This window comes from Nannospalax galili, unplaced genomic scaffold (assembly GCF_000622305.1).
Source record: "Nannospalax galili isolate Female #2095 unplaced genomic scaffold, S.galili_v1.0 scaffold290, whole genome shotgun sequence".
Classification (NCBI taxonomy): domain Eukaryota; kingdom Metazoa; phylum Chordata; class Mammalia; order Rodentia; family Spalacidae; genus Nannospalax; species Nannospalax galili.
Window position 1 is genome coordinate 5,106,390 of NW_008331486.1, and position 25,984 is coordinate 5,132,373.

The window sequence follows — 25,984 nt, forward strand, 5'->3', positions numbered from 1 at the left end:
GGTCCTGCTGCCCTCAGACCTGTGCAGGCTGGATCTTTGCCTATAGGCCAGCACAGGTGGTTGATTTCTGGTTCAGCTTCAGCCTGCGCTGTGGTATCTCGTTCTTTTGTTTGTGTGGGTTTTTTTTGTTTGGTTTGGTTTCAGTTTTTTGTTTTGCTTTGTTTGAAACAGTCTTCCCCATAACCCTGACTGGCCTGGGACTCGCTATGTAGATCAGGCTGCCCTCAGTCTTACAGAGATGTGCCTGCCTCTGCCTCCCCAGTGCTGGGATTAAAAGTGTGCACCACCAGGTCTGACTGTGGCATCACATTCTTAAGCACGGCACCGCCAGAGCCCTGGTTATGTCCTGGCTACAAGCCAAGCTTCTCACATGGAATAAATCTACTTTTCTTCAAAGCAAAATAATGCTGATGGTGGCTAACACCTCCTGGCACCTGCGCAGGCTTGGCACTGTTCTAAGTATGTCTCACACACCAGCCTATCAAGTCCTCCCAACAGCCCCCAGAGGGAGCTAGCATTCCATCTTCAGGGAAGGAAACCAAGACTTCCCAGCAGGCTTGGGACTTAACCCTAGGTGGGCTGGTCCTGGAGTCCCTGCTCTCAGCTACTCTGCTGTCCTGCCTCCCAGGACAGATGCAGACACCAGGCTTGGAAGGACTGCGTGGCACTACAGGGTCCTGGGCCAGGTACTTGGACTCTGGTGTGAGGGACTGTGTGGCTCGGGCTGTTTCTCAGTAGCAGAGCCTTGGTCACTTCTGTCCATCCTCACTTTACTATATGCAGGGACTGTGATGGTCCAGGGAAGTTACGGTGCAGGTGATGCTGTCCAGGCAGTCCCTGGCCCTAGAAGCAGTCAGTAAATCATATTACTGGTTTCTTTTGGGGCCTCAATTTCTCCCTCTGCCACACTGGTTGCTGTGCCCCCAAGCCTGATTCAACCACCTGCACAACTATGGCTCTGCCCTGTCTCATGCTGACCGGAAGGCCCAGGCTTCCATGCTTCCTCTGATGGCATCAGGGGTGGGAGGTAAGGCAGTCGTAGTGGCTGCCCCTGCTGCAGAGCTAGATCCTGCCCAGACCCCACCCCATCTGTTCTTCCTTGCTCTATCACAGGTAGGCATCTTGGAGGCTGGCCTGCAGCATGAGATCCTACGGAGAGCCCGGGACCTGCTAGATGTGTCCCCTGTCCGGCCAGGTACTGATTTGGGGGCTCTTTAAGGCAGGACTTCTGAGCAGAGGTTTGGCAGTATATGCCTGTGGTTTGCAGCCTAGAGGCTGCTGGCTTTGAGGCAGAGCACTGGGTTCCATGGGGGCTCTGCTCGGAGAAGTGGGAATTCTGACATCCTTGGGGGCTTCTCATTCTGGGGTCACCTGATGGGTCCATCCTCTTGGGGAACCTGGTAGGATGCTCAGCATCTAGTCTGCATCTTCACCACTAGATGGCGATATGGCCTTGGGCAAGAGCTGTCTCCTCTCTGAGACTCGCTCTCCGTGCCCAGCCCCGCTGCAGTGTGGTGGTGATGTGGTTCGAAGCCTCTGTTAAGCAGAGTCTGTGACGGCAGGGCAGATTCATGGATGGGGACGTGGGATGAGGCTCAGAGAAAGTCTTCCTCTGCTCTTGGACTTAGGTCACCCCCTCCTTTGCCCCCAACATCACTTATTTAGGGATGCACACAGGTCAGGAGAGTTCCTAAAGATTCAGGTCATCTGGAGATGACCCCCTGACAGCCTGTCCCTCTGATTCCCTCAGAGATGAAACCACCCAAGGATGAAGTCCTCAGGGCCCTAGAGCCCCCAACAGCTTCACAGGAGCCTCCTGAGTCAGTGAGACCATCTGCTCCTCCGGCAGAGCTGGAGGTGCAGACCTCAGAGTGTGTAGTGTGCCTGGAACGTGAGGTAAGTCCAGGGCAACTGACTGGTCCAGACCACCCTCACCACCTACCTGCCCTGTGCCTCAAGCAAGCATTGCCTTGACTTCTTCAGAGGCACAGATTGCTTCGAAGCAGTTTGTCTGGTTACATAACTATATTGTGTTCAGTAGACAGTTTGGAAAATTCGACAGAACCCAAAACACAGGAAACTAAAATGACCCATATCCCATGACCCTGATATGAACAATGCCAGCATCAGTTTCTGTGTTCTTCCCTCCTCTTCCTCTCCTCCTCTCCCAACCCCCTCCCTCCCTCCTCTTCTTCCTTCCCTCAGCTTACGAACTATATTAGGGAAAAATCTTCCTTTAAAAGGCCTGCCAAGCCTTTTAAAAATTGTTGTAAAATTGACACTTATTGCAAAAAGTAAACATACCAGTGTTTAAAGTACTGCCCCTCCCTCCATTCCACCATAGATCCCGTTGTGGCACATGCCTGTAATCCCACCACTGGAAGGGGTTAAGGCAGGAGAATCTCTGTGGGTTGGAGGCCAGCCTAGGCTATGTAGGAAGATCATCTCAAAAGGGGCGGGGGGGGGTGACTGGAGAGATGATTCAGCAGTTTAAAATGCTTGCTGCTCTTCCAGAGGACCCAAGTTTGAGTACTAGCACCCATGTCAAATGACTCACTGCCTGTTAACTCCAACTCCAGGGGATCTGATACTCTATTCTGGACTTCTTGGGCACTGGCACGCATGTGGCTTACACACAGAGAGACATAAATATACATACACATAAATAAAAATAATTTTTTAAAAGAAGGTGAAGCTGAGCGTGGTGGCGCACACCTTTAATCCCAGCATTTGGAAGGCAGAGGCAGGCTGAGCTCTGTGAGTTCAAGGCCAGCCTGGTCTACAAAGTGAGTTCTAGGCCAGCAAGGGCTACATAGTGAGAGTCTGTCCCAAAACAAAAAAGAAAGGCAGCCACAGTGGCAATTGGATAGCTCTCTGATCTTCAGTAGACCCAGGGATGCTGTGGGGAGTGGGGAGCAGCTGATGAGAACCCTTAACCAAGCCCCTGCCTTTGGGCCCTGGAAGTGGCTCCAATTTCTTGACAGGACAGATGACTCTGAGTCAGTTGAAGACTTCCTCAGGATATATGCCTGCCAAGGGGGCTGGGGGGGGGGGCGGTGCTAAAGCAATCTGAGCACACATAACAGGGCTCTTGACCTATAAGGTTAAAGTCATTTTTGAGTAGGCATCAGTGCTGGGTAGCTGAATACGCACAAGAAAATTATAATCTGAGAGCCACATGTGTTTTTACACACCTGCCATCCCTTTATGTGGGAGGTGGGGGCATGCACAAGGCCCTGGTTCCATTTCCAGCACTAGAGGAATCGTGGGTATCTATATGCTATTTGCAATCCTTAGAGAAACAGACACAAAGCTGTGAACAGGCTGACTAGGTTTCCCTGCCCTGCGGTATGTTTCACGGCTGATGGGGTTGGGTCCCGGTCCTGCCCTCCAGAACTGAGCAGCCTAACCCACCCCTGCTGGTCTCTCCACAGGCCCAGATGGTCTTCCTCACCTGTGGTCACGTCTGCTGCTGCCAGCAGTGCTGCCAGCCGCTGCGCACTTGCCCACTGTGCCGCCAGGAGATCACCCAGAGCCTCCGGATCTACCACAGCAGCTGAATGCATGCCTCCTGCTGGCCCTAGCCCTCCCTCAGCACCATCTTCACCCCTGTTGGGGCTCCCACTCACCCCTGCTCTGTCCAGGCAAGGCTGCTTTGGGCCTTTGGCCACACACACCTTGAGCTCCAATCAGGCGGGCAGGGTGGGGCGCTCTCAATCTGACAGCTGTCCTGAACACTGGACAAAAGAGGGGCAACTCCACTGGTGACAGAACCTTTCTGGTCCAGGGTCCAAGGTATGAAGGTGACTGTGCCCCACCAGGGCTCTGCAGTCAGCGTTCTAACCAAGCCGTAGCTCCACACCCAGCCGTCTGCCCCTCCTGGAGGTGTCCTTATGTGTGGAGTGCCCACAGCCATCCTGGCCTGAGATGTGGGACATCCCCGAGAGGGAGTGGACTGTGCTGGAGTGTGCCTCAGTCTCCTTCTACTGTTCCCTGCACCCTCATCTTGCCCTCCACATCTGCACTCTCAGCCCATGGCAGGCAGCTGGACTCAAAGCGGAAACACCAATAAATTTATGTAAGACTCTTCCCCAGTCACCCCTGGGCCCTGGGGAGCTTGGGATGGGTGTGAGAGAAGTTGTGTTCAAGGAGAGGTCGAGCAGCTCTTCTAGGGAAAAGGGCCAGAGCTGCAGCACCTGAGTCAAAGGGGAGAAGGCAGAAGCATTCCCAGGTGGAAAGTTAGGCAGTGCCCTGTTCACAAAGGACAAAGGAGATAATCAGGGACAGGGGCCTCCATTTGTGAGCACACCAGGTTGGGCCTTCCATCACTATCCTAGACAAGGGGGCTAAGGCCAAGGAGTTGACCCCTAGAGCTTGCCACTGGGAAATGGCCATGCTGGGTGTGGAACTGGGCAGCATCCTCCCTATGATCCTGCAGAATTCTAGGAGCTGTACATATCCGTCATGTGTTTTCTGATGTGGCTTGGAGCCCAAGGCATCCTTTACTTTGGACCAGCCTGTAGGTCTCTTTCCAGTAGGGGACAGGATGGGACTCTGACTTCTCTCAGCCACTAGGCAGGCACTGAGAAGCAAGCACTGGACACTGGACAGGCCTTAGAGTGGGTGGCAGAGTCTATCCCTTTGGGACTCAGTTTTCCTGACCCTTGGTGCCGAGCAGGACTGGGTGAGTGTCCTCGGTGGATACAGTCAATCTAGGACTGGGGTTACTGTGGCTTCCCTGTCTTCTCCTTAGTGACTTATGGTTCCACTTCCCCCATACCCTTCTTCATGGCCAAGAAGGGAGAACAGAGAGGCCAAGCCATTCTATGGAGCACTGTCTTGTGGGTCTCACCTCCTCACCAGGGCCAAGGGGGAGAGGATTTTTGCCACCCTCTCTTCCATGTTTGTTAGAAACCTACCAACTTGTCAAGATCAAGAGAAGGATACCACCAGGCATGGTGGCGCACGCCTTTAATCCCAACACTTGGGAGGCAGAGGCAGGCCTGGTCTACATAGTGAGTTCCAGGACAGCTGGGGCTACAGGGAGACCCTGTCTCAAAAAGACCAAAAAAAAAAAAAAGATACCAGCTGAGCCCTTGGCCTGCTGTGACCCCACACCCCTCTTGAGTAAAGGAGGATCAAGCCCCAAGCTCTTGGCCACCATGGACAGGATGACCAGGGATGCCAACACCTCCTAATGTGACTGGCTGCCACAGCATTGGAAGTAAATGCTAAGTTATAGATGGGGCAGTCCATCCCCACCAGCTGCAGTGGCAGGTGGGGCTCTGTAACATAGCTTAGCCAAGGTATCCTACCCTTCTGGTCCCCATAAAACATCATTGCCTACAGCAAGCACTCAGCAGATAGCCCTGCAAAGACCCAGCATGGCCACTAGTACTCAGCATAGGCTGAAACCCACCAACTGGTCACTAGGATTCTGATCAGCCATTGGATCAGTTACCTGTACTCTCCATGACCTCAAACAAGTCCCTTCTCTCTGAGCCTCTGTTCCCCCCTGTAAAATAGGGTGATGTAAGAACTCAAACTGGAGAGAGCACAATAAAGTGCTTACCACACAAGCATGAGGAAAGTTTGGACTCCCAGACCCATGTCAAAAACTTGAATGGTGGCACACATCTGTAATCCCAATGCTTGGGCAGCAGAAACATGCCCACTGGCCAGCTAACCTAGCTAATGGGTGAGCTCCAGACCAATGAGAAACCCTATCTCAAAACACAAGGTAGACAGCTCCTAAGAAATGACACGAGATCATCCTTTGGTGTCCACATGCACACACACCTGCATATACCCAGTTATATGACCCCAGAAAGCTGGGGGTGAATAGGATCCCTAGACACAGACTCCAGGCCCAGGCCCCTACCCCAGCATCACACAAAGGAGCAAGTTTTAAATAAAGCATTTATTGATTAGCAGAAGCTTAAACAGTTTGCATAGTATTCTCAATACCATATCTGGAAAGATCAAAACCCCCAAGGCACTAGAGAGCATTGTGTAAGAGATTAATGACATGACCGAGTAGGACTGGGGGGGGTCCCTGAGCACCAGCCAATGTCCTGTGGGTCTAAGGCTCCTGCCTAGGAAGCAGGTCCAGAGGACAAAGGATGCAGGGCTGAAAGGGGATCTCACCCTGGGGGCCTTGAAGAGGCAATTTGTGCCTTACCCTCCCCAACCCCTGCAGAATAGAGAGGGTCTGGGGAGGCCTAAGGTGGCCATCTAGCTGAGGCAGCCTTGATCTGATCCTCACACCTAGGGAGGAAAGGATAAGCCCAGAGTGATTCCCAAGGACATCTGAAGAGGGGCTTGGAATTGTCAGGGCTAGGTGACGGGTCACAGAGGCTAAGCATTGTCTTGAGCCACTGATCTTCAACAGTCTCAGAGAGCCATGGCCTGGACTGTCCCTCAGGAGCCCCTCCAGCTTCTCGACAGGCAGTGAGCACCTTGGAGTGGCCGGGAAAGGACAGCCCATACCCAAGCCCTGCCAATGAACAGCTGTCAGACCAAAGCGGGGATTGGGGGGGTGCACAGATGGACAGGAGCACCAGGCCCCTGAGACGGTCCAGCTTCTAGCCACCTTCACTTTGCCATCCTGACCTCAGTTGCTCCCAAGCATCCAACCTCCCTCCCTCAGGACACTTCCCCTGCACAGACCAGCACATTCCAGGCCTTTCTCACTTCACCTGCAGACCCCTGGTCCCACTTCCCTCTATAATACCTCCAAGCCCTACCTTCCCTCAGCTGTGGCCAGCGAAGTGAGGCCAAAACATGAGTCTTTCGAGCCTTGGGGCCTGGCAGGGAGGGGACAGGACAGACTAAGACTTTGTGTCTGTCTCCCTCCCCCTTTTTCTCCCCATGGTGGTATCAAGGAGCCCCAGGGTGAGATGGAGTTTGCCAGCTTCCTAGGCTTCCAGTGACACCACCCCTCCAAGGATGAGAGGAAACAGGTGAGCGCAGGAGGGCAGGATAGAGGGGCTCCCAAGTCCCCTGCACAAAGAGGGAAACCTCAAAGGTAGACCCAGCATCTGAGACCAGCCCACAGAAAACAGGAGCAGTAACAGGTGTACTGAACTCCATAAAGTGACTCAGGTAGGCCAGACCCCTAGGGATACCACACCACCCCCGTCCAAATCCCCCTACAAGGCACAGGCTGGGGTGCCCCTCCACAGAGCTGAGGCTGCAGTGCCCAAGGAGAAGCGGCCTGGCGAATGTCCAAGGGAACTGAGGAGGCCACGAGCCTAGAACTCCGTCTGCACTCCTGAGCTGTCTTCAGTGGTGGTGTGGATGGGGGGGCGGCCCCCAGGGCTGGACACCTGCTCCCCAGTCTCCTGGTCACTGGGCTTAGGGGGCTCAAGGTCCACAGCCTTTCCAGGTGAGAGCTGCTGGAGGGGTGAGGCTGGTGGTGAAGAGGCCTCAGGGGTAGCCATGGGCTGAGGGCTCTCCTGGACAGGGGCCCCATTGAGGAGGGGGCTGGCTGGCGGGCTCTCAGCCCTCAGATCTTGGGCCAGCATGCTTCGGAGCTCAGTGACACTGTCTGGGGATGCAGGTGATGGCGGCTCAGAGCTAGCCTCAAAGGGCAGCCCTGCCTCCTCGTCCTGGACCACGGACATCACCTGCTTGGCACGCCTGCGCTTTTCTGTGAGGGTGGCTGCATCAGGGGTGCAAGGACTGGGGCTGCCACTGTCATCACCGCCGTCACTGCTGTCACCATACTGTTCGCCCCAGTCGATGGGCGCACCCTCCCCCAGCAGGTGCAGGTTGGGGTCACTGTTGTGCAGAACCATGCTGTCCCGGTAGAGGTTATGTTTGCGCTGAACTGCAGCTTCCTTCACAGCTGCAGAACCACAGGAGGCAGACAGTATGCGCTCAGCATGGAAACCATCAAGGCAAGACCTGGTGTCTACCTGGACCCTGCCTCACCCTCACTGTGGTCTGTGACTGGTCTCTGCCTCGCTCTAGGCCTCTCTCTGCAAAGCTATGACTAGAGCCCACAGCCCAAGCAGGCAGCCACCATGTCCCTCACTGACCCTCAGCAAAACCAACGGCCAGAGACAAAATTTAGATACGGAGGGGCAATGTCACCTCCATGCCAATGGCCTGGACCCAGCCTCTGTCCAGAGTCCTAAGACTCTCTGCACCTTAGCTGATGCCAGCTGTGACTCTTCAAGGGTGACCTCCCTCACCCCCACCTCCCCCACTCACCCTGCAGGATGTCCTTCATGACAGTCTGCAGTACCACCTCCTCGTATGTGTTCTCCACGAGGATGAACCTGGCAAAGTCCTCAAAGATCAGCTCCTGGAAGCGTGGCAGCTCCTGCCAGAGAAGCAGGCAGAGGTGGGTCAGGGTGGCCAGGGATAAGAGGCTCTACCCCGCTGGTCAGCCCCTCGGGCTGGGGCAGGTAGGGACTCACCGACTTGCAGGTAGGGGCCAGCTTCTTGAGCAGGAAGGGGATGGTGATCTGCAGCAGCGCCTCCCGGAAGAACCTCTTGCGTACAGAGCTACTGTCATAGTCATACTTCTGCAGGGAAGGATGCAGGAGGGGCCTGGGTCAGGGGGGCTCCCCTAACTGGTGAGGGGCTCTGACCAGAGCCCAGAGCACCAGATGCCAACTGGGCAGTGGACGGAGAATCAGCTCAGGGTTTGGCTAGCCAGGCAGGACTCAGCACAGTGCTCACCTTCAGTACCCGCTCCAAGATCCGCTGGATGGACTTGCACAGCTCCTCCTTGGTGGGTCCCTTCCCCAGCTCCTGGTGCAGGAGGGTCTCAAAGGTGTACACAGCATTGTCCATTTGCTGCAAGGCACACAACACGGAACGTGAGCCTCTCCCAGAGTGACCACAGCCCCCTCTTGCATGCTGCTCAGAGTGTCTTCAGCTAGCCTCCCCGCAGGCCCACAAGGGAGTGAGGAGTGGCCCAGGCTTGTTCACGTGACCCCTTGTTCATACACTCACTGTGTGTCTAGTACAGTGCTAGGCACAAATGCCAGTGTCAGTCTGGGAGTATAGAAGGCGAAGGAAGGGGCTGAATGGGCGCTTTCTGGAGGAAGGGTATCTAGGAAACCTGCCGGGCAGCCAGAGTCAGGCAGGTAAGCAAGAAGCACAAGTGTCCAAGCAGAGTCGTGGTGGGAGAGCAAGCCAGGTGATCATGACTACGGGGCACAGAGGGGAAAAGGGCCTCTGTCCTCCAGCGATGGGGCCACAGAAGCAGCCAGCAGGGAGGACTGGGGGCAGCAGCCTCAGGCCTACCTCACGCATGTGGATCTGGGCTCGCTGCTTGAACACGGATGTGCTGGACACATCGAAGCGCTGCTGCAGGCCATCCAGCCGCAGAGGTTCCATCTTCTCATAGCAGCTCTGCATCTTCAGGGGGTGGTATGCCAGCTGGGACAGCTTCTCCATGTACTGCAGAGGGCAGGGACACATGAGTGAGGAGCTGGGGCCACTGGGGTGACTACACAGCCCCACACACTCCTTGCCTGGGCCTGGCACCAGCCATTCAGGAATGGCCTCACAGGGACAATACCAAATAAGGCAAGCCTGGGAGGATCCGGGACAGAAGGGAGGAAGATCTGAAGGCCGAGCATCATGGTACCGTGGGGAGAGGACAGCCTGGGTGCTGGAAGACAGTTTTCATCCCTTCTGGGGTCTTGGTGACCTTGGGCAAGTCACCTACCCTCTTTGAGCCTCAGTGTCTACAGTCCCCAAATAGGGAGACATCTTTTTCAGGATTTCTAAGGTCCTTCCTGTTTACCAAATTCTGTAAATATTTTATGGGTTGTTTTGTCTTTTTGAGACAGGCTCTCCCTCTAGCCCCAGCTGGCTGGAACTGACTAAATAGACCAGGCTGGCTTTGAATTCACAGAGATCCATCTGCCCTGACTCCTGAGTGCTGGGATTAGAGGCGTGCACCACCACGCCCCAGCATTATTTATTCTTTTTATTTTATGTGTATGAGTGTATTGCCTGCATGTGTGTAAATGCACACGAGTCGTGCAGTGCCCGAAGAGGTCAGAAGAGAGAGAAAGAAGCCCCGGTCACCAGGATGACACAAAGCCAGACCTGTGCTGGCTGAGGATGAAGAGAGGCTTGAACCTCAAAGACAAAAATCTCTACTTTCAGGATCTGGGTTCAAGGTGAGCCTGGTGCCAAAGGCTTGTCGTCTTAGGAAGCTGAGGCAGGAGGATCCCAAGTCTTAAAGTCAACTTGGGTGACTTAATAAGACCTTCTCTCAAAAAAGTAAAAAGACATCCCCTAGAACTGGAGTTACAGATGGTTGTTAGCCACCATGTGGGTGCTGGGAACTGAACTCTGGTCCTCTGTAAGAGCAGCCATTGCTCTTAACAGCTGAGCCATCTCTCCAACCCAACCAAATTCTGATTATCTGTGAATTCTCAAATGTGGAGCACAGATGAGGAGGCTAAGGTTCAAGACAGATTCTGTTTGCACCTACCATGTATCTGCAGGCAGCCAATAGGGACTACAGAAAGATACCCTGAGAGCCAGATTAAGAGGACCCGAAAGAAAGACAGGCGGTCTGCACCTGTGGGTACATGACTTGGCAACACTGCTCATACCTGATGCTTATCTTTCCTCTCCTTCCTTCCCTGGTTCCCTCGCTGTTAAATTCCTTTATACTTTAGCAGTTCTTTTTCTCTATAAAAAGCTTCCTCATCTGTGCTCCACATTTGACAATTCACAGATAAATTGAAAAGTGGATGGCATGGGTAAATATTCCCTTTCCTCTAGCTTCCAGTCCCCAGGTGGGCTGATGCTAGCTTTGCCCTGTGGCTTCTGCCTCTGGTCTCTAGAGCTGCCAGCCTACCCTGAGTCACACACAACCAATGCTCTGGGGGACATCAGACCCATACCCAGGTCTCACCTCACCCAGCTTGTCAATTCCACCTTCGTTAATCACATTCAGGTTCATGTCCGTGACCTCCTTGAAGAAGATGTCCCGCACCTCGGTGAAGCCCTGGCTGGTAGGCACCATCAGGGCCTCCAGGATAGATGGGATATAAGGCTGGACATGGTTCCGCACACAGACCTCTGCCTTGGGGAGGATGAAGGCTGTACAGGGAGGGAGAGACTCCTGCTGGTGGGAGGCATCTGTGATCTGACACCATCCCAGCCCAGGCCCAGTCCAGCCCCAAAGCCAGAGGAGCTACTGTGTTAGAGGTGTTGGTAACATGAGCAAGCTCACTGACCCTAGGAGAGGCATCAATAAAAATAACAAATCAATACCAAAGAAAATGGGGACCCAAAATTTGGGTGTGGTGGCGCATGCCTGTAATTCTACCACTCCTGAGATAGAGGCAGGAGGATCAGAAGTTCAAGGTCATCTTTGGCTACATACCAAGTTTGAGGACAGCCTGGGATACCTGAGACTCTGTCTCAAAAAAAAAAAAAAAAAAAAAATGAAACAAAACCACTTTAGTAGATCCAATGAACCTCTTGGTTTTGCAGACGTCAGGCCATTCCACACCCTGCCTCTGTGCAGTTATGGGAAAGGTTCTTTCCTGCTTTCCTGCAAGCTCTCCAGAACATTCTGATTACAGCATTTTTACATGGGATGTTCTGATGTCCACCCCACCTCTACTCAGCTACCATTTATTCCACAAAAAAAGTCAACTCTCAGCATCTCATCACACTCCCAATGAATAGGGCCAGTTCACTGTTACCTGCAGGAAGCCACCATCTCCTGAAACTATATTCAGTGGATATGGTAAAGGAACAGGCTGGTGACAGAAAGACACACACACTTCCTGTGTTAAGAAGCTCAGCACCGCTAAGGTAACACTAAGTATGGTCACCAGGATGACACAAAGCCAGACCTGTGCTGGCTGAGGAAGAGAGGCTTAAACCTCAAAGACAAAAATCCTTACTTTCAGGATCTGGGTTCAAGGTGAGCCTGGTGTCAAAGGCTTGTCATCTAAGCTTAGGAAGCTGAGTCAGGAGGATCCCAAGTCTTAAAGCCAGCTTGGGTAACTTAGTAAGACCTTCTCTCAAAAAGTAAAAAGAGGGCTGGAGATATAGCTCAAAGGTAGATTGGAGGCCCTAGATTTGGTCCCCGGTACCACAAAATAAATGAAAAATAAACAATCTGTGTTTATAGAAATTATAGAACTCACAGGAGTTACAGGAACTCGGATTCAACTGACTTTTCAACACAAGGACAAGCAAGTCATGGGTCATGCTAGAGAGAAGACACTTGCCGGTTGTGATGGGCTGTGTATGAGCACCCGCAGGCCTATCAACGTAGGCCCAGCTCTAATCCACCTACCTCGGATCTTGCTGGCCAGATGATCCTTGGAGGTGATGATCTGGTCCATGTCGGTGCGGATAACAGCCTCCATGGCTGGCCGGGACTGCCGCAGCTGGGACAGCACCTCCTCAAAACGCATCTTGGCCTGCTCAAATACCAGGCGGTACACGGCATCCGAGATCTAGGGGCACAGTAGAATGTCAGTGCCAGGGCTGAAGGTATAGAGCTCTTCCTCAGCCCCAAGCCAAGAGTTCTAGGCCCGAGGACCTGGATCCACTGCCGCTGTCGCTCCTGTGGCTTTCCCTTCAACCGAGGACCAAGCTCTGCCTTCAGTGCCGGGCCCAGCTCCTCCATTACCAGGTTACTCAGGATCTAAAACCAAGAGTCACACAAGTCAAGGCACTCAAATCCCCTCCTCTGGGCCTGACCCTTTATTTACACCTCTGCTGTGCTGGCTCTCAAGGTGTCAGACCTGGGTCCTTGGACTCAGGGGTCCCACCTCTGCTGTGCTGGCTCTCAAGGTGTCAGACCTGGGTCCTTGGACTCAGGGGTCCACCTCTGCTGTGTTGGCTCTCAAGGTGTCAGACCTGGGTCCTTGGACTCAGGGGTCCACCTCTGCTGTGCTGACTCTCAAGGTGTCAGACCTGGGTCCTTGGACTCAGGGGTCCCACCTCTGCTGTGCTGGCTCTCAAGGTGTCAGACATGGGTCCTTGGACTCAGGGGTCCACCTCTGCTGTGTTGGCTCTCAAGGTGTCAGACCTGGGTCCTTGGACTCAGGGGTCCACCTCTGCTGTGCTGGCTCTCAAGGTGTCAGACCTGGGTCCTTGGACTCAGGGGTCCCACCTCTGCTGTGCTGGCTCTCAAGGTGTCAGACATGGGTCCTTGGACTCAGGGGTCCACCTCTGCTGTGTTGGCTCTCAAGGTGTCAGACCTGGGTCCTTGGACTCAGGGGTCCACCTCTGCTGTGCTGACTCTCAAGGTGTCAGACCTGGGTCCTTGGACTCAGGGGTCCCACCTCTGCTGTGCTGGCTCTCAAGGTGTCAGACCTGGGTCCTTGGACTCAGGGGTCCCACCTCTGCTGTGCTGGCTCTCAAGGTGTCAGACCTGGGTCCTTGGACTCAGGGGTCCCACCTCGAGGCCTTTGCACGTCTCCTGTTCCTTTGCTATATATGCAAATGTGTGTTTGTAGAATCAGTGTCTCCTATGAGCTGGAGCTTCTGAGGGTTGGGGCTGCCCCAGCCCAGCACCTGATGGTGTGGAGTCTCACTTATCCAAATCTGAGCTCATCACCTCTCTCTGTACCTGCTGCACCCCACAGCCTCATTCTTTCATTCTTCCTTTTTAATTTAAGAAATTTCAATGTGTATGAGTGCTTTGACTTCGTGTGTGTAAGTGTACTGTGAGTGCAGTGCCCACAGAGGCCAGAAGAGGGTGTGAGACCCCTGGAACTGGAGTTAAGGATGGTTGTTAGCCGCCATGTGGGTGCTGGGAACCAAACCCAGGTCCTCTGCAAGAGCAGCAAGTGCTCTTAACCACTGAGCCATCTCTCCAGCCCCAAGAGCCCCATTCTTGATGCCAACCTCACCCACTGGGGCCCCAGGGTGAATTGTGAGGACGCTCCCTTCTGGCCTCACCTGCACCTCGTTCCCACACAGCATCTCCCAGGTGCCATACTGCTCCTTCAACTGGCGGTACATGCGGATGGCATCAGTGAATGCAGGGCCCTCTACCTTCGAGGCCTCAGGGATCCCTGCCCAGGAGGAAGGAGAGGAGAGATCAGCAAAGGGCCTTCTGTCAAGACCATGTGACAGGCCAGAGCATGTATTCACCCACACACTCAGCAGGGGTGGCTGTGACTCAGCCTGCAGGAGTCTCAGCTCCACAACCCCATGCCTCCTCATCACCTCAACCCTCCAAGACTCCCAGACCCCTAGCACTGTCAGTAACCCCACCTCACAGAAAAACAAACCAGCTCCAAGGTCAGGCCAAGGGCATGAATGGCACAGTCAGAACTCCTAGGAGCTACTCCTCCCCGAGAGGCTGCCTGGCATGGCTCCGGGACACCTGAGACCCTACTGTAGCTCTGGCTACGTCAATGTTCTGTGAACGTCCCATGGCACATCTGACAGTAAATATTTCCAGCTGTGAAGATCAGACAACCCCTGTCCTAATACTCTATCTGGTACCCAGCTGTCAGTAGCCATGGTCAACCTTTATCTAGTGCACCTGCTGCTAAAGCAGACCAGAGGCTAAACTTGACCCATGGGCTGTTTCCTGGACTTTATCACTGAACCCCAAAGGGGCCTCCATTTCTCTTCTGGAAACAATAACCCTGGCCTAGCCTCCTGCATCCCACTGGGGGCTCCCTGACCTGCAGTAGGGGTAAATTATAAGCCCCAGGAAGTCCAACGGGGTGGCGTCTGGGACTGAATGATACTTTGTGTGATTTTGGTTTTTTGAGGGGCTGGGGATTGAACCCAGGGCTCTGAGAATGTTAGGCAAGCACTCTACCACCAAGCCATATCCCCAGCCCCTGAAGACGCTTTCTATCAAAAACTGAGGAACTGGTTCTCACAGCCCTGATGGCCCCTGAGTCTGTCTTCTCTGTGTGCCCATATCAGTGCCAAGTGCTTGAAGAGCTTTACTGAATGAACAGGTAGGGATATGGCTCAGTGGTAAAGTGCTTGCAGTACACACAAGGCCCTGATCTCAGCCCCTAGTACCAGAAACAAGAAGAAAGGGAGAAGAGGGAGGGAAGGATAGAAGGAGAGACAGTGAACAAGTGAAACGGAGTGGGGGGTTTACTATCAGTAACAACAAGAAAAAAATTACTATTTCTGCACTGTTGTTGCTACTGATGATGCTGGTAGCCGATGTGGCAGGGTGGGTGAGTCAATGGACAGTCAATGGACAAGGCATGGACCCCAGACCTGTGCTGAGGAGGCGAGAGGCAGGAAATTGCCAAATCTGACTAGGGGAGAGAGCATGGTTAACACCACCGAGCCTGGCCATGTGCCTCTGACCACGGTGTCCCCAGAGCCCAGGAAGGGGAAACGGCGGCCTGTGTATCATAAACCCCAGCGCCCACTACAGTGACAATGGGATGAGTCACCCACAGAGGAAAAAGCCCCTCTCTGGTGTGGGGCCCCTCCCTTCCCCATAACCAGCAGGCTACAGGGGTCAGGATCTTCCTGTCATGGTCAGAGGGAGCTCTGCCATGGAGACACTGAGGCTCAGAGCTAACAGCACCTATGTCTGCATTTCAGAGACCCAAGTCGGACAGCCATGCTGAGAAGAGAGCAGGTGGACTTCAGGTGGAAGCCAGGGCTGCCCATGTGGGTCTGGGAGGAACCTCCAATTGGGTTTTCTGAAGGACACAGTCTCTTGGAGATGAGTGTTTCTATCTAGAAAATCCATCAATGCTTAACTCCCCCAGGTCCAGGAATTTCTATTCTGTATACAGCAAGGCAGGTGTGTATGGCAGGGCGATCCAGCGAAGAGGGTGAGGCAATGGGAAGCACAAGGGAGGCTTGGTACTGAGGACCTCCTCCACTCTACACACCCAGCCACTGACCTTGACAGGTTTGAGGGTCACCCCTCCCTGGCTCTTCCCATGGGCCCAGCTGGAGTGCGCTAACCCTCAGTACCTCAGAATGGGCTGTATTTGTATCAACTTATCTCTCCTAGAGCAAAGTTTAACTGAGGGGCTAGGGTGACTGGTGTCTTCAGAAGAAAAAGAGATGTCTTCTATTTGTGTGTGTGTGTGTGTGTGTGTGTGTGTGCACGCGCACGCAGGCGCTCACGTGGAGGCCAGAGGCTGATATAAGGTGTTTTCTCTCTCCACCTTATTTCTGAAACAAAATCTCTCACTAAACCTGGAGTTCACTATTTCAGCTAGTCTGGATCCAATTTGAGATCCTCATGCTTGCATAGAAAGCACTTTATCCATTTAGTTATCTTCCCAGTGCTATTTTTTGTTTTGTTTTTGAAACAGTGTCTCACCTTAGCCCAGACTGGCCTGGAACTCATTATGTAGCCCAGGATAGGATAGCCTTAACCTCCCAAGTCTGGAATTATAGGCTTGAGCCATAATATCCAGCAAAAGGGGAAAAAAAATTTTTATATTTATTATTTACATATATGTGTATTGCCTGCATGTAGGTAAGTGCACCCGTGTCATGCCCACGGAGGACAGAAGAGGCTGTCTGATCCCCTGGAACTGGAGTTGTGGACAGCTGTTGGCTGCCATGTGGGTGCTGGGATTTGAACCCGGGTCTTCTGCAAGAACAGTCAGTGTTCTTAACCTCTGAGCCATCTTTCCAGCCCCGAGAAAATTCTTTTAAAAGAAAGCAAGTAGCTAATGTGATGGTATGCACCTGATGTGGTGGTGTGCACCTGCAGTGCTAGCTACTTGGGAGACTGGGGTTGAATGATCACTTTGAGTCAGGAGATTTGGGGTCAGCCTAGGCAAGACACTATTACAAAAAAAAAAAAAAAAAAAAAAAAAAAAAAATTTTTTTTTTCATGTGCTTGGGACTGGAGAGGTGACTCAGTTGTTAAGAGCACTGGTTGCTCTTACAGAGGACCTGGGTTCAGTCCCAGCACCCACACATCAGCTAACAGCCATCTGTCTATATGTAACTCCAGTTCCAGGGGATCCAACACCCTCTTCTGATCTCCATAGGCATTGCATGACATGGGTCCACTTAACACATGCAGGCAATACACTCATGCACATAAAATAAAAATAATAAATAAAATCTTTTTTTAAAAAATCATGTGCTCGGCCGGGCATGGCAGCACACCCCTATAGTCCCAGCACTTGGGAGGCAGAGGCAGGTGGATCTCTGTGAGTTCAAGGCCAGCCTGGTCTACATAGCGAGTTCCAGGACAGCTGGAGCTACAGGGAGACCCTGTCTCAAAAAGACAAAAAAAGAAAAAAATCATGTGCTCAACAATGGAACAGCCCTGCTGACACTTTGACCCAGATCTCTAGCCTCCAGAACTGGAAGAAAAAGGACATTTCTGTCGTGTGAGCCACCCAGCCGCCCTTTTTTGGCAGCCCTGAGCGCACACATCAGCCCATTTAACCTCAAAGCTCCCAAGTGAGGATGCTGGTCTTAGATTCAATGAAACTGAGGCTCCAGCCAGGTGAGGTGGTGATATACACCTGTAATCCCAGCACTTAGGAAGTTAAAGCTGGAGGAACTCCACAAGTTCAAGGCCAGCCTGGACTACATATCAAGCCTGGACTACATTTCAAGAACTTGTCTCAAAAGACACTGAGACAAGGCCACTGGCTTGAGCATACATCCATCAAATCAGGGTTGGAACCAGGACCCTCTGACTCTAGCCAGACTGAAGACTGAGCAGTACAGCTGGGCAGCAGGCAGAGGATAACTGCAGTCAGACAAAGAGCCTTAGCCTCTGTCCCCAGCACCAACAGCAATGGAAGACTCAGGACCCAGCCAGTGCCCTAGCTGCCTCCTGCCACCCCCCACTGCTCCAGGAATGCAGGATGTGAGGGGGGCCCTGGCCTGGCTGGCAGCCACCCAGCTTGGCCTGCTTCCCTCACCCACCCACCCCCACTTCCTGGCAAGGCCAGGAATGAGCAATTCCAGGCTCCACAAATTCCAGGCCCAGCCTCAACAAGGGAGGAAGCAGAGAACTTTCTCACAGTCCTGGGGTAGAGAGAAGGGCCACATCTGAAACCAGCCTTGTCAGACAGATCCTGCCTGGCCTGGGGGATGTTTCTGTCACAGCTCTCTAGGTCCTCCTCTCCTGCCCACAGTACCTAAGGCCTCCCAGCTGAACGCTTGCTGTGTGTAGTGTATACCTAGGGAACTGAATGGTGGCTCTTCCCCAACTGGTCCCGTCCTCACCCTGCTCCCTCACCCCGCCACACTAAGTAAGCCAGCAGCTCTGGGAATCTACAGAGGGCCCATGGGTCAGTGATGGGGGAGGAAGGAGGGTGCCCCAGGCCAGACAGCCAGAGCCTGAGCCAGCGCCACAGCCCCAGGGACTTGGGAACAGGAGGCCCTTTGTGGGTGGCAGGGCAGGGCTCAGCCCAGGTGGCAGGGGTTGGCCCGGCTAAAGACCTGGTTCCTCCTGCCTGACGGATTCCAGAAGGGTGGAGGTGTTTCTAGAGAGGTGGGGTGAGCTGGGTTCTTCCCAGGTGCCCACACTGCCCTCACAGTCTGGTGGAGCTGTGCCTGAGTGAGGGCAGAGAACTGGCACGGATCGCCCTCTTCCTCTGGGACCAGATCACCAGGTCAAGGTGCAGGATAGGCTGCTGCTCACCCAAGGGCAGAAAGACCCCTATAATTCCTTAGAACCCTACAGGGCCGTTCCAGACCCAACCTCAGAGCTCCCCTCCAGCCCCACTTCAGAACACACACACATACACACACACCCAGTACCATTCCAGGTCACCCTCCTTGTGGCCACAGTCCTCCTCCCTGGATCTGGTGACTGCTCATCACCTCTACCCTGGACCCTACCCTCTCCCCTCCCTAGCCCCAGGGAAGTACCTCCCCCAACACATGCTTAAGCCTCTCAGTCAGCACCCAACACAGAAGACATCATCCTGGTAGCTCATCTGTTCCACATCCGTCTCCGCATCACACAGCAGCTGTATGAGGGCAGGGAACACGCCTTTCTCTCTTTCTACAAACTCAGATTAGGCACTACAAATGTTTGCTGAATAAATGAGTGAGCTGATAAATCACAGCATGAGTTACAGATGAGGAAGTGATCTTAGATCACCATGCATGTTGGTGCTAATGAAAGAAGACAATTATGGGACTGGAGAGATGGCTCAGCAGTTAAAAGCACTGGCTGCTCTTACAGGGGACCCAGGTTTGGTTCCTAGCACCCACATGGCAGCTAATAACTGTAACTCCAGTTCCAGGGGATCTAATGCCCTCTTCTGACCTCTGCAGGCATTGCATGACACATGTGACTTACATACATGCAGGCAAAACACTCATACACACAAAAAAATTATAAAAAGAAAAAAGGAACCCGAGAGGGTGGTCATTCTCTGATAGCTAATCTTGACTGCCAAATTGACAGGATTTAGAATCACCATAGAAACAAATCCCTGGGAACATCTGTGAGGGATTTCCTAGATTAAGCTCATTGAGGTAGGAAGATTCACCCTAAATGTGGGCCGCACTCCACAGCCTGGGGTCCCCGACTGAATAACAAACAAACAAAAAAGAGGGAAAGGGAGTTGTGCAGCAGCATTTATGGCTCTGCTTCCTGACTGTGGATGTGATGTGACCAGCAGCCTCAATCTCCTGCCACCACAATAGCCCTCCCTTGAACTGGGAGCTAAAACAAACCATTTTCTACTTTAAGTTGATTTTGTCAGGCATTCTGTCACAGCAATAAGACAGGCAACTTATACATTCTCCTAACATCACACTACTAGAAAATGGCAAAATTTTGACTATGATTTTGGAATCCAGGGTCCAGGGGCTCAACCACAGCCCTCTGAGAACAATTTCCCAGGCAATGCAGAAGTATTTTCATCATGGAAGATTAAGGGTGATAATCAAAACAGTGTCTTGTGACCTCAGAAGGGAAATTGGAGCGAGCAGCTCATAGAGCAAGGTAGCCACATCACACTCTGTCACTGGTCCCACCACTCAGCATATTAGCAAACAATGCTCACCATTGTTGCAGTGTCGCACGCAGTCCTGAAGCACAGCCTGCCACTTGTCCTGCTCGGCTTCCGTCATCATGCAGAAGTAGTAGTGGCGGGCGTGAGGGTGCCAGAGGATGAGCGGGAACTGTGTGGGGCACTTGAGGATGGGGGCGGAGCCTGACTTCGATGACGTCCCTGTGGAGACACATCTCTGAGCAGCTGCCCTCCAGTTTCCCTGGGTCAGAGGAAAGTTGGGAGCTGACAGCATAGCTGAGGAGCAGGCTCAGGCCTAGAGAAGGCTGGCCTGGGGTGGTGGCAGGTCAGTAAGGAAGCAGCTGATTGCATTCTATCATCCACAGCCCAGCTACAAAAACCTCAAAACCCAGCATCAAGGGGGCTGGAGAGAGAGCTCAGCAGCTAACAGCACTGGCTGTTCTTGCAAAGAACTGGGATTCAGTCCATAACTCCAGTTCCAGGGGATCCAACACCCTCTTCTGGCTTCCATGGGCATTGCACACACATAGTGCACTTACATACATGCAGGCAAAACACTCATACACATAAAATAAAAATAAATAAATCAAAAAATATTATTAAAGAAAACCCAAGCCGGGCATGGTGGCGCATGCCTGTAGTCCCAGCACTTGGGAGGCAGAGGCAGGTGGATCTCTTTGAGTTCAAGGCTAGCCTGGTCTATATAGTGAGTTCCAGGCCAGCTGGGGCTACAGGGAGACCTGTTTCAAAAAGACCGAAAAAAAAAAAAGAAAGAAAGAAAGAAAAAAGAAAATATAACTCAGCACCTGTACAGACCCTTTGTCTGGAGCAAAGGACTTGTCCATCTCCCTTTTGGGGCATGGGTCTAAATTCTGTGCGTAAGGCACTATGACACAGGTCAGAGCCCTCTAGTTCAAAGGTCAAGCATTACCTTCTTAGGTTTCCTTTCAGCTGCAGAGGACAAAGTGGAGGTTTAAAAGCCCAGGAAGGGAGGGAGGCAAGTGGGTAATGAAAGAAATGAAAAGAATTTTTCTTTCTCTTTGGCCTTCATGGATATTTGAGATCCAGCAAGGTAACAAGTCCTGAGCTATGGATGATCTGCCACTGTGGTCACTAATACACCAATAACAGTTCTCTGTCGCCCAGATTTGGGTGAGCCTGGGCTGGGCTATGCATATAGCACCACACCCTGAGTGAGGCCTGTCCTCTCAGTACTCTGATTCTGTAGATGCTGAGGAAGTTGAGATCAGAAGGGAGTGGGTCTTATCTGCATGGACCCAGCAAAAGAGCCAGAGTCAGCCCTTAAGTCCAGAAAGGTAAACTCCTGCCCAGCCTCCACCACCACAGGGCTTCAATTCCAAGTCCCAGCTGGGGACTGTTTGCATAAAACTCTAAGACTCAGCATCCGCTGGGCAGGGTCATCATCATCTTCTTCCAGAGACTCTCAAGGTCTCAAGACAGTGGGAAAGGCAAAGGTGAGAGCCTCATTCCATAGCTTCAGCACGTAAGGCTCTGGCTGAGGGCCCACATGAGTCCGGGTCTGGGCCCACTCCACATACAATCTGAGGCAAACCCCACTTCTCAAGCCTTTGGGGACCTCCCCTTTGAGGGTTCAAGTTGCTCAAGGGATCTGCAGGCACCTTTAGGCCCAGCTGGCTGCTCCACACAATGGGGCCTGGAGCAATGGCCTTGGCTCACCCCCTTTCCTGGCCAGTCCCAAGGCCTGTCTATGCATGACAACATGACTGGCGACAGCTGGTCCTTTACCTGGTAGGGAGTTGCCAACAAGTTCCAGGTACTGGTCCACAGAGGTGAGGATTTTGTAGCCTGCACAATTGATGATAGCTCGGGGTGGCATCTGCCGCTCATAGGCCTGAGGAGAGCAAGAGAAATGGACCCACCAAGTTGAAGGGGTGGCCAAGCACAAACCCTATCTCCAACTCTGGCTCCAGAGAGAGAACTGCCTGTCCAGGTAGAGGAGTAAGAAGAAGTGAGTGACTGTGGGGCTAGAGAGATGGTCAGTGATTAAAAGCACTGGCTGTTCTTGCAGAGGACCCAGGTTCAAGTCCCAGCAACCACTTGGTGGCCATAACACCAGTTCCAGGGGATCCAGCACCTTCTTTTAGCCCCCATGGGTTTTGCATGACATGAGTGCACTTACATACATGCAAGCAAAACACTCATACACATGAAATAAAAATAAATAAATAAACAAACAAATAAGGAATGATTGACTAGGGCTGGGAAGTAGCTTAATGATAGAGTGCTTGTCTAGCATGCTATAGGGACTGAGTTCAGTCCCCAGAATGGAGGGAAAGGGGGTGATGGTGACTATCATAGTGACTAGAGACAGAGTAGTATAACAACGAGACCTGGCTCTGGTCCCTGACCTCCAGAGTTGGGTAAGGAAGAACGGGGACAATCCACACAAAGTACTTAGCACAGTGCCTGACATATAGAGAGCTTTGCTGCAAGGGTAGCAGTCATGCCCCTGTGTCCAGCAAGTCTATTATATATCAGACCTGTAGTGGGGACACTGGATGCTTCACTTCAGAGGATGTTCACAATCTACGAGGTAGCTTATCCATAATTCACACAGCTGGGAGGCAGCGGATGTTGGCTATGAACCTGGGCTGCCTCCAGAACCCACAGTCTTTGGCCTTTACCTTTAACTCCTCTCGCCCCAACTTTCCAGGTCCTAAGCATTACAGTGTCCTTTTTTTTAAAAAAAAAAAAAACAGTTTTAAAAAAATATTTATTATTTTTAGTGTTATGAGTGTATTGCCTGCATGTAGATAAGTGCACCCGTGTCGTGCAATGCCCACGGAGGACAGAAGAGGCTGTCAGATCCCCTGGGACTGGAGTTATAGACAGTTGTTAGCTGTCATGGGGGTGCTGGGATTCAAACCTGGGTCTTCTGCAAGAACAACCAGTGTTCTTAACCGCTGAGCCATCTCTCCAGCCCCTACAGTGTCCTTTAAAGGAGAATTAGATCAGTACACAGCTTTCCTGCAGCAGTGGGGGAAGGCAGGGTGAAGGGGATTCTGACCTAACTGCTCATACAGCTGGGCTGCCATGCTGTTGTCCACCACTAGGGGTCACTATTTGAACCTTTAGTGCAATGATCTGCAATGGTCCCTGACCTTCAACCCCACCCTAGAACTTGGAAGGGTGAATTCTTGACCATGCCCAGATCTGGCGCAAACTCTGGGAGTAGGCCCAGCAGCCTTTTTAACAGCCCTCCAAGTGATTCTGAGGCATGCTGTCATTTGAGAGCCACTTCCCTGGGGCACAAGCTTGCTCCTGGCTATTTCCATGATTCTAAAAACACTTCCACTCTGAAAAAGGTCAGACAGGCCTGTCTTTTGGGCAGCTCTAGAGAACTGTTTGGTACATAAAATCAAGTCTGTGGCTTAACCAGGTGGGCAAAGATCAGCCCCCATTTCTTCTCAGACACGAAGAGGACAGGAAGGAATGGAGAGGGAGATACAGGACCCCTATCCAGAGGGAGGCACGCAGGAGCAAGCCTGGAGCACAGACAGACCGGCAAAGAGCTGTTGTGATTGTTAAAGAGCAAGAAAGGATGGGGAGAGGTCCCAGGAGAGACAGGAAGCCAGCCGGGAAGGAGGCCAAGGTGGGCAGAGGGCAGGTCTGGGCTGTGAGGAAGGCACTTGGTGGAAACTGGGTGATTAGAAGGTGGGTAGGGTGGTTTTATGACGGGTTTATGAACTGGACACAGAATAAAATCACGTTGGAAAAGAAGGGCACCACCTCCACCATCCCACCATCTTCCTGAGGCCGAGCAGGTTCGGGAAAACAGGAAAAGTGCAGAGGTTTTGCTTTGGCGCTGGTAACACTGTGGACACATACTGGATGGCAGGCCTGAAGTGGGTAAGCATGAGGTTTGGGTCTGAAGTCTCAGATTTTAGAATGGGGGGGGGGTCTTACACCGTGAGAACCAGTGTGGAGGAGGACGGCTAGCCAGGGAGCACCTGGAGAAGCAGCAGCTGACCCAGGGGAGCAGCCAGCCAGCACACCACTCACCACTTTGTTTTCGTACAGCACCAGCCCATAGTTGTGAGGCACCAGGCTGAAGCGGTTCCTCCACTTCTTATTGTCCTCCTGGTACTGGAAAAGGTTCCCAGAGAAAATGATGCGCTCATCCAGGGGTACCTGTGGGCAGGAAGGGGCAAGGAGTGAGGAACAGGGGGTCCCCAGAAGGTGGCAACCATCGGCATTTGCATTTTCATCCCTTACTAGTGATGCCCCCCATCCCAACCTCTTCAGGCCTCCAAGGTCAGGCTACACATGGAGGTCTGAGGTTCAGGTCAGTGAGGGACTCACTGAGAGTCCAAGCAGGACATTAGTGGAACCCAGCCTGGGCACCAATTCAAGGCCAGACCAGGCCTAGGGTCTCCCACTCTGTCCAGGCCCAGAGCAGGCACAGCTGCCTGGGGACAGGGCTAGGGAACAGGCTGCTTTCCCTATCTGTCACCGCCACCTCAGTGCACAGCAGTCACTGGGTTGGAAAGGACATGTCCATAGACCAGTAGTACTTCAAAGGCTCCAACACTGGGGCAAGTCTCTGCCCAACTCTGGGCCTCAGTTTGCCCACAGAGAAATGAAAACTTTAACTTGTCTCCAGAGAACCACAGCTGACAGCTGCTGGGGTGGGGACAGAGGGGCCTCAGTCTGGGAGTTTTTGATGTTTGACCTGTGCCTGGCAGGTAGGTGACCTGTGTGGGATACGGCAGGCCTACACTTTCCTACAAAGCCCTACAAAGCTCTGCCTGACTCATGTGGCATTAGCTTTCTCATCTGTAAAATGGGGACTATGGCAGGGGCACTAGGCAGGCAGCACATGCAAAGCACTCAGGAGCTGCTCTGAGTCATTATGACTATGAAGGTACCAGGAGTGCCTGGGGCGGGCTCCCAGCTCCAGAACTGATGTTGGACATCAGGACTGGAAGCCCAACCTGAAGCTATGGCCATCAAGAAACACATTCCCTGAGCAGACAAGCACCAGGAAGCTTCTAGAAGGGAGGCACAGAAGCTGCGATGGACAGTGGGGATCCAGGGGAATCTTGGAATCTCAGTTTCTCCTTAGGTTCTGCTTGTTCTGTAATAAACATGCTGCTGGTTTAAAAAGGACCGGGTACCATGTGTATTGATGTGAGGAATTAGGATTTTTGTGCCCACACCTTCAGGCCTCCTGGGTCTCTAGTCCCTCAGTATTCTCCCTGACTCCTCTCCCCAGCTCTCCACTGCTGCTCCTCAGGGGAAAAGGACACTCTTGAAAGGAGAGCCCATTGTACTCAAACAATAGGACCCAAGACCACAGTTTCCTCTCTGGAGGAAAATATTTACAGGAAAAAAATGGGTCTCCTTCCCTACCCCCACTGTGGGCTTTGCCCAAGTCAGAAAGCGCCCACTCAGTGGTCTATATTTAGACTTCTGAAACCCAGCCCTCCAATCTGTCTTTTCTAGAAAGAGCAGCCAGGGCTTTCCTAACACCCTGGGCGAACCCACCATGCTTGGCTGGGCATCTATTTTGTGAACCCAAAGGCCTGGGGACAGGAACAATCCCAGGGTGTGGCTGTGCAGCAGAGTCTGGCCCATGGAGCCAGGCCCTGCACCCCTCCACCAAGCATACCCCTAGACTCCCCTGAAGTATCTCACAATGGCTGCCTGGTTGTAGGTTTGGGTTTTAATTTTTAGATTTTCAAATGGCAAAACTGGGTATTGTATTACAAGCCTTTAATCCAAGGACTCAGGATGGAAGTACAGGCTGGGGAATCAGAGATCAAGGTCACCTTTAGCTACATAGCAAATTCAAAGGCCAGCCCGGGCTACGTGAGATCCCATTTCGAAAGAAAAAATACATAAGCTTTTTCTTTTCTTTTTTTTTTTCGGTCTTTTTGAGACAGGGTCTCCCTGTAGCCACAGCTACTCCGGAACTTGCTATGTGGACCAGGTTGGCCTTGAACTCAGAGATCCACCTGCTTCTGCCTCCCAAGTGCTGGGATTAAAGGCGTGCGCCACCACGCCCAGCTATAAAAATT

At 52.6% G+C, this 25,984-nt stretch overlaps 2 protein-coding genes across 3 annotated transcripts in view; one reads left to right on the forward strand and one right to left on the reverse strand.

The window, feature by feature from the left end:
- Nucleotides 1-6,733, forward strand: part of Lrsam1 (leucine rich repeat and sterile alpha motif containing 1) — a 53,353-nt gene extending 46,620 nt beyond the window's left edge. The window contains exons 24-27 of one of the 2 annotated variants that reach the window (XR_003848137.1): nucleotides 1,114-1,195; nucleotides 1,751-1,896; nucleotides 3,435-3,644; nucleotides 3,788-6,733. Coding sequence is in view for 1 of the 2 variants with exons in the window: in XM_008825028.3 (XP_008823250.1) it covers nucleotides 1,114-1,195; nucleotides 1,751-1,896; nucleotides 3,435-3,560 (354 nt within the window). In the remaining variant the exon portion in view is untranslated. Of the gene's footprint in view, nucleotides 1-1,113; nucleotides 1,196-1,750; nucleotides 1,897-3,434 lie in introns of both variants that reach the window. The other variant, XM_008825028.3, reaches the window with a different exon arrangement.
- Nucleotides 6,734-6,837: 104 nt separating this feature from the next.
- Nucleotides 6,838-25,984, reverse strand: part of Niban2 (niban apoptosis regulator 2) — a 58,136-nt gene continuing 38,989 nt past the window's right edge. Inside the window, exons 3-14 of the mRNA XM_008825057.3 lie at nucleotides 23,967-24,095; nucleotides 21,690-21,795; nucleotides 19,956-20,123; nucleotides 13,912-14,027; nucleotides 12,545-12,649; nucleotides 12,296-12,458; nucleotides 10,895-11,082; nucleotides 9,262-9,417; nucleotides 8,692-8,808; nucleotides 8,427-8,534; nucleotides 8,218-8,329; nucleotides 6,838-7,849 (exon numbers count right to left, since the gene is read on the reverse strand). Coding sequence (XP_008823279.1) covers nucleotides 7,254-7,849; nucleotides 8,218-8,329; nucleotides 8,427-8,534; nucleotides 8,692-8,808; nucleotides 9,262-9,417; nucleotides 10,895-11,082; nucleotides 12,296-12,458; nucleotides 12,545-12,649; nucleotides 13,912-14,027; nucleotides 19,956-20,123; nucleotides 21,690-21,795; nucleotides 23,967-24,095 — 2,064 coding nt within the window. The 3' untranslated portion in view covers nucleotides 6,838-7,253. The remainder of the gene's footprint in view (nucleotides 7,850-8,217; nucleotides 8,330-8,426; nucleotides 8,535-8,691; nucleotides 8,809-9,261; nucleotides 9,418-10,894; nucleotides 11,083-12,295; nucleotides 12,459-12,544; nucleotides 12,650-13,911; nucleotides 14,028-19,955; nucleotides 20,124-21,689; nucleotides 21,796-23,966; nucleotides 24,096-25,984) is intronic.